The 7,243-nt window shown below is 40.3% G+C and overlaps 1 protein-coding gene across 5 annotated transcripts in view; it reads left to right on the forward strand.

Moving 5' to 3' along the window:
* Positions 1-6,910, forward strand: part of LOC306836368 (echinoderm microtubule-associated protein-like 6) — a 68,066-nt gene extending 61,156 nt beyond the window's left edge. For all 5 annotated transcript variants that reach the window (XM_079363389.1, XM_079363388.1, XM_079363391.1 and 2 more), the window contains 11 exons: positions 267-440; positions 1,303-1,511; positions 1,741-1,898; positions 2,784-2,898; positions 2,990-3,178; positions 3,279-3,451; positions 3,872-4,034; positions 4,352-4,455; positions 4,577-4,730; positions 4,982-5,082; positions 5,437-6,910. In XM_079363389.1, the coding sequence (XP_079219515.1) occupies positions 267-440; positions 1,303-1,511; positions 1,741-1,898; positions 2,784-2,898; positions 2,990-3,178; positions 3,279-3,451; positions 3,872-4,034; positions 4,352-4,455; positions 4,577-4,730; positions 4,982-5,082; positions 5,437-5,461 (1,565 nt within the window). In that variant the 3' untranslated portion in view covers positions 5,462-6,910. The remainder of the gene's footprint in view (positions 1-266; positions 441-1,302; positions 1,512-1,740; positions 1,899-2,783; positions 2,899-2,989; positions 3,179-3,278; positions 3,452-3,871; positions 4,035-4,351; positions 4,456-4,576; positions 4,731-4,981; positions 5,083-5,436) is intronic.
* Positions 6,911-7,243: the final 333 nt, after the last annotated feature.

The raw sequence follows: 7,243 nt of genomic DNA on the forward strand, positions 1-7,243 counted from the left end.
AAGTCCATTTTTAAACCATCCTGCAGTTTGTGTCTGTTTACTTCCCTTATCTAAATAAACTGGTTTGATGGTTCAACCTCTAGTATGTAGTGGAGCTCTTAAGCTTCTTATTGTTCTGCTTTTCAGGGTGTCTGTATGCTGCACTAATCCCTCCGACTGCTGTGTTTTGTTGGCACTCGACCTTTTGGTGACTTTATTCCTCCCCCCTTGGTCAAAATAAAGGTGATTGATTTCTTCTCTCCTCTTGTCTCGTGAACTCTCTGTAGGGACCACTCCTTCCATTCATGTGTGGGATGCGATGAGTAAACAGACTCTGTCCATCCTTCGCTGTCCTCATTCTAAAGGCGTCGGTTACGTTAACTTCAGTGCCACAGGGAAGCTGCTGCTGTCCGTCGGAGTGGAACCTGAACACACCATCACTGTGTGGCGCTGGCAGGAAGGTCAGACAGAAATCTGATAAGTAACTGATATAATCACTGATTATTCTTAGTGAAAAGTCCCATTCAAACGTGTACATTCCTGGATGAACTCACTTGTGTCTACCATAAACTCATTCTGTATTTGTGGAGCATTAATTCATAACAAATGCTATTTCATCAAAGACAAAAAAAAGTCCTTTAACAGACAGAAACCTCGAGCAGAACAGACATCTGCCGAAACTATAAGGCTGTTTGACCTGAGAGTTTAATCTAGTGTCTCAAATCTACACACTATACCAGGAGGTTTTGTAGGGCCTACATATGTTGCATATTCACACTCATCAGACTACTGTTCTGCTCATTTTCTAAATCTGGAGGAAAGAAATCAAACAGAATCAGAACCAGCTCGTGGCCAAAACTGTTCTTGTGTTTGCACTTCTATATTTAAATTATACCTCAACATATTCCTGGGTTAGCATTACAAGCTAGCAGGCAACTAGCAAGCCCACTCTCCTGCTGTACTTTCATCTGTTTAACGAGAGCTTGGCCAAGCTTACACAGCATAATGTGTTCAAATGAGTAGTCATATTCAGTTCTTCTGTTTTGTGCTGTAGAGAGCGCTGCTATTGGTTGTTGACAATGATCACTGTCTTGACCATACCTACTTTTTTCAGGAAAGACAAAACAGTTCATTTCAGATTTTTGTCAGAACGTCAAGAAAATACTTAATGCTCAAGGTGCACCTGAAAACACATAAAAACATTAGGAAAAGAAGTACAGAATGTGACAGAAACATTGAATGTGTTATAATAAAAGAACTGCGTCTCACATCAAGGTAAGACAGAATAAGGATTTAATAATAACAGTGGTTTCTCCAACACAGGATCAAAGGTGTGCAGTAGAGCTGGACATCCAGACCGGATCTTTGTAGTGGAGTTTCGCCCAGACTCAGACTCCCTGTTTGTGTCTGTGGGAATCAAACATGTGAAATTCTGGACGCTGGCCGGCGGCGCTCTGATGTACAAGAAGGGCGTGGTCGGTACAGTAGAAGACGGCAGGATGCAGACGATGCTGTCTGTGGCCTTTGGTGCTGTGAGTTCACTGAGTCCTCTTTGTTTTTACAATTTAAAATGTGACATCTGGAGGTCCCTGCTCACATCACCTGAGCAATCAAAGACCATTCTTTAACTTCAACCAAGAGCAAGTTCTATTAAAGTGAAAAGAGACCTACATCTGTCTACATATAATTGTGATTATAGGCTCTGAATGAGTCAATCTCTGCATCCATCAACCTGTTCTCCCTAAACCTGTGTCCTTGCAGAATAACTTGACGTTCACCGGAGCCATTAATGGGGATGTGTACGTGTGGCGGGATCACTACCTTCTGAGGGTGGTGGCGAAGGCTCACACAGGGCCGGTGTTCACCATGTACACCACGCTGAGAGATGGTCTCATAGTCACGGGTGGCAAGGAGAGGCCGTGAGTAACACACCAATTATTAATGAAGAAAAAACAACATTTAACCTGACAAAACCCTCAGCAAAGGGTCTTGTGTTCTTTCACTAGATTTGGTTATAACATTTCATCATTTGGGATCTGACCTGTACAGACACTGAGTGGGGAATTCATAAAGACAGGATTTCAGCTGCTGATTGCACCATGAATAACATCACTTAAATAGGCTATATACTGTATATCCTATTTTAAAGGTCTGATTTAAAAACAGTGTTGCCTTAATTCTATTCCATCGCAGACACACAAATAAAAGTTTGCAGCTGAAAGTAATTTTCTCTAGCTTTGGTTTCTGATTGTACTGAGAGCCTTACTTAATGAAGGAGAAAAGGGAAGAGAGGTTTGTTTTTTTAAATTTTTTACTGAGTTCATTGTGAAGCTAAGACCTGACAGCTGTGATCTCAGGGCTGGCTCTGATCATGTGGTGCCCAAAATAAGATTAGTATAAGTCAAATTACTTATTAGAGAAACAATGATGTTGCCATAAATGTATGCACGTTGTGAAAAATAAAATATTGAGTAATAAATGACACTTTACACTTTGAAACGTTTCACTGTGAAGGATTCACAGTGTCCCTTTGCTTAAATTAGCAATATGTAAGCTATTAAATCATAAAATTGTGAAACGACCAGTGTTATATTGACCAGAGAAGGTAGGCGGTTTTAAGACTCCCCCTCACAGCCGTCTTGAACACCCTTCAGTTTGCCAGGCAAACAGTAAAACAGCAGGTGTTACTTGGATGCGAGCAAGCGAACTGGTTCAGACAAACAAATCACTTTAAAATGAGTGTAAGAAGCCTTAGAGATTATTTATACTGTATATTGCGGATACGTACATGCTGTGTGTGTCAGGACTAAAGAAGGTGGTGCGGTGAAGCTCTGGGATCAGGAGATGAAACGCTGTCGAGCGTTCCAGCTGGAATCAGGTCAGCAGGTGGAATGCGTCCGATCTGTCTGCAGAGGCAAGGTGAGAACTTCAGACGTCTGATCTTCATCCTTCAGTCAGAATCCTCCTTCTATCTGACCGTCTCATCAGCCCCGACCCCTCCCTTCCTCAGGGTAAGATTCTGGTGGGGACCAAGGACGGGGAGATCATCGAGGTGGGGGAGAAGAACGCAGCCTCCAACCTGCTACTGGACAGTCACGCTAGAGGAGGAATCTGGGGTCTGGCTGCTCATCCTGCTAAAGAACTCTGCATCACTGCCAGCGACGACTCGACCATCCGGCTGTGGGACCTCACCGACAAGGTGCGCACACACAATTCACATGCGTTGGTGAGTGTAATCATCTGTCATATGGTTGGAGTAATGGGTAATACTGTCCTGTTTTCTCCGTCTCTTACTGTAGAAACTTATAAACAAAGTGTGTGTGGGACATGCAGCCCGCTGTGTGAGCTACAGTGCAGACGGAGAGATGCTGGCGGTGGGGATGAAGAACGGAGAGTTCCTCCTCCTCCTCGCCAACTCGCTGAAGATGTGGGCGAAGAAACGAGACCGCAGTGTCGCCATCCAAGACATCAGGTAGGAGTGAGGAGATGAAATGACAGAAAAAGCAAGAAACAGCCATTTAAAAAAAAAAAAATCAACAGAATTTAAAATAATTTACTTAAGTAAAAATAAACTCAAGTAAAAAAAAAAAACAAAGACAAAATAAAATCCCAGTGACTAAAGACAAGACTTTTATTTTTATAATATTTAAAAAGAAAGCCACCAGTCTGACTGAAGTGACAAGGAAATATAAGGAAATGGCAACTTAATAACTGTTTTTCAGAAACACTTGTTCATGCTGTTGAAAAAGTCATAAAGCATCATAAAGCGTAAACTGACAAGAGAAGAGGAACGGGTGAAAAGAGCAAGAGAGAAACTCAAATGAAGAAGATTTCTGGACCTTTTTTTTGTACCTTTCCATGTGTATATATCTATGTGTTTGTTTGTCTGCAGGTTCAGTCCAGACCGGCGATTGCTTGCAGTCGGTTCTGCAGAGAACATAGTGGATGTTTATGATGTCAGCGGGGGACCGGTTCTCAACCGGCTGGTTTACTGCAGCGACATCCCTGCCTTCATCCTGCAGCTGGACTTCTCTGCTGACAGCTCTTATATACAGGTAAATACTATAATTACATACTGTACAGCAACATAAATACTGACTGAAGGTATATTCATAAATACATACACATAAAGTCAAACGTTCAGCTCACTGGTGTTTCATGCAGGCAAACAGTAGACACACATGCTGTTTAGTTCAATATATCCAAACATACATCAATATATAAACCACTTACATCAGAGAGGTATACACACATACAAACACACACATATATAAACACATAGATTAGAATACACACATTGTACACATAGCACTGTGTGTATTCACATATTCACAATCAGTTAACACACACACCTTTTTCTACGTGTTTGCAGGTGTCCACAGGAACTTATAAGAGGCAGGTGTTTGAGGTTCCATCAGGGAAGTTAGTGAGTGACCAGGCTACTACTGACAGAATCACCTGGGCAACCTGGACAAGGTAACACACATACTCACACACACACACATCTTGATTTATGATGTATGTGATCTGATGTCATTTACAGGTAACAGACTGTTTTTTTTAACCTGTTTCTTATCACTACTTATTTGTACCTCAGCATTCTGGGAGATGAAGTTCTGGGGATTTGGCCACGAAATGCTGACAAAGCAGAAGTCAACTGTGCGTGTGTGTCCCATGCCGGCATGAACATCGCAACCGGTGACGACTTTGGATTGATCAAACTTTTTGACTTTCCCTGCACGGAGAAGTTTGTGAGTTGGGATCACATTTCATCTCTAAATATAAGAAATAGATCACCGAAACCACAATTCATTTGTTTTCAATTCATGTCAGTTTTTAAATGAATAAACATTCGCAAAAAAGGTTCGGGATTCAGGATGTTTGTAAGCTCCTGGATTTAAACAACAAGCATGTTCACATCTTTTTGACTGACAATGATCAAGACTTTTTATTGTTTGGATTTACTGAAAAGGAATACAATTTGGGTTTTTTTTTTCTCCAGGCCAAACACAAGCGCTACCTCGGCCACTCAGCTCACGTGACAAACATCCGCTTCTCCCACGAAGACAAATACGTGATCAGCACAGGAGGAGACGACTGCAGGTGAACTGAGCTCTGATCAATAACATGCCATTGGTTGTTTAAACAGTTTTATTCATAGAGAGATTCCGTCATCCCACATATTTTCTGTTATTATCACATATTATATTATCACACACATCCTGTGTGATTATAAGATAAGATTGGTTACATTCAGGTCATTTATAACTGTACTCCACATGCGTAGTTTCCTCTTCTCAGGTGAATTGTTAAAGTGATTAGAGTGATTAAAGCCACAAGTTTTATAGGTACCAGGGTCATTTCTAGCTAATAATAATCCAGTCATTAAAAGAAAATGTTCAAGACCGATGTTTCTCTTTTGTAATCTTCCTTGTTAATCGTGTTTTTGTGTTGCAGTGTGTTTGTGTGGAAATGCATGTAAAACACCGCCCGGTGACGCTTTTTATCCAAAGCGCCTTAACAGCACCACAAGTGGATCCAGGGGGGGAATCGAACCAACAAACACTTTCACACCACTTTGTTGGAGTTCAACTGGAACCGACTTCACTGACAAATCCAAATGTTTACAGTCTGTCTTTTTGCAGAAGAGGCAGAACACTAAAGACCAACACACGAGACACTTTGTGACTGATCAGAGCATGAAAAAAAAAAACGAAGCAGACTTTTTTTGATTTTGGTTCATTTTGATAAACAAAAGGTAAACTGCAATGTCGCTGCAGCAGTAAACCACACCGATGGGACCATCTGAAGGTATAACGTGATTATTTGAGCTTGGTCAGGCTGCTGTTAGAGTCACACAGATTATGTCTCGGGGACGACTGGCATATGACACTGCACTGGTTGATAAAAAAAAACAAAGTGTTGCTTCATTGAACATATCATACGCAGTTTAATTTTTACCCTGACGTCCTGAAGTTTGTCTGTTACCGAGAACAGAAACGTTGGATTTAAAACCATTCCTCATTTCAAAGAGCCTTCACAGTATCGTTGGATTACATCACACTTAAGTGCCTTTCTGGATCTTTCTACCTGTGTTCACTTATTTATGCATTGGGAGGGGTACTTCATACAAGGTATTTCTTTTTGTTAATGCATATTTCAAACTTATTTTCTACTCTGTCTGGTGCTACACTGAGAATGTTCAAACTTTCACTCATCTAAAAACAAACATTTCTTCCGCTGCTGCTTTTTGTTCAAAACTGTTAATCATCCAAAGCATCATGATCGTTAAACGACACAGGACATCTAAAGAGAAGCTAAACTTATAAGAATTATTTATGGAAATATCTAAATGTTATTTATGCCTAATCTATGGTGTGGATGAGTTTTCTGTGTCTGAACTGTTGAATATTAACTGTTGTGAAAAGTGTCAAAAGAGTCTGTTCGTGTCATGATTCAAAGAAGAAAAAGAAGTTCAGAAGTGACGCACCTTATTAGTTCACTCAGTCTTCATCTCAGCCTTCAGGTCCTTAAAGTCTGAGGCTGAGTTCGGTTTTCTCTCTCACATGGAAATAAGGTTAAATTCAAAAACAGATCATTAGTAATTCAAAGGAGAAAAACAGAGTCAGCTGAAAAATGCCAATTGGTAAAAATGAAAATAACGTTTTTGCATCAGGATATTAAAGATGATAAAAACGATTGGGCAAAAATATTGGAGCCATGTGAATTATGATAAGGGTACAACTTAATTTTCAGGCCTTAACTCAAAATTAGAATATCTTTGATAGAAGAATAGATTGTTGTTGTTACGGACAGGAAAGTTCCCTCTGGACCACCAACGTTTAAAAAAAAAAAAAAGTCAATGTGATAAGGTCGGCGTCATAATCTGTGCAAAGACTGAGTTCCTGTAATCTAGACAGAAAAAAAAACACATTTTATTGATACAAGAGAGGTAGAAAACATAGTGTTGACTGTGCTAGCTTACAGTGTGACGTGCAGGGTGTTCGTGCTGAGTGCATGTATGGTGTGTTTCTCCAACATGGCTATTTCTATCTGATAAAACAGAAGGGTTTATAACAGAACAGAAGAAGCCAAGGAGCCTCCACAAAATAAAGGAATGCAATTGCTGAAGATGAATAATGCTGCATTGAAATCCGTTTAGTTTTTTTTCTCAAAGCAGGTTGTTGGTTTGTGAAGTTCTTTCCTTTCTAATTGTCTGTATCATACTGTACATGGAAATATATATGATGCTCAGATGCATGAC

The sequence above is a fragment of the Symphodus melops genome (assembly GCF_947650265.1).
Source record: "Symphodus melops genome assembly, chromosome: 15".
Classification (NCBI taxonomy): Eukaryota; Metazoa; Chordata; class Actinopteri; order Labriformes; family Labridae; genus Symphodus; species Symphodus melops.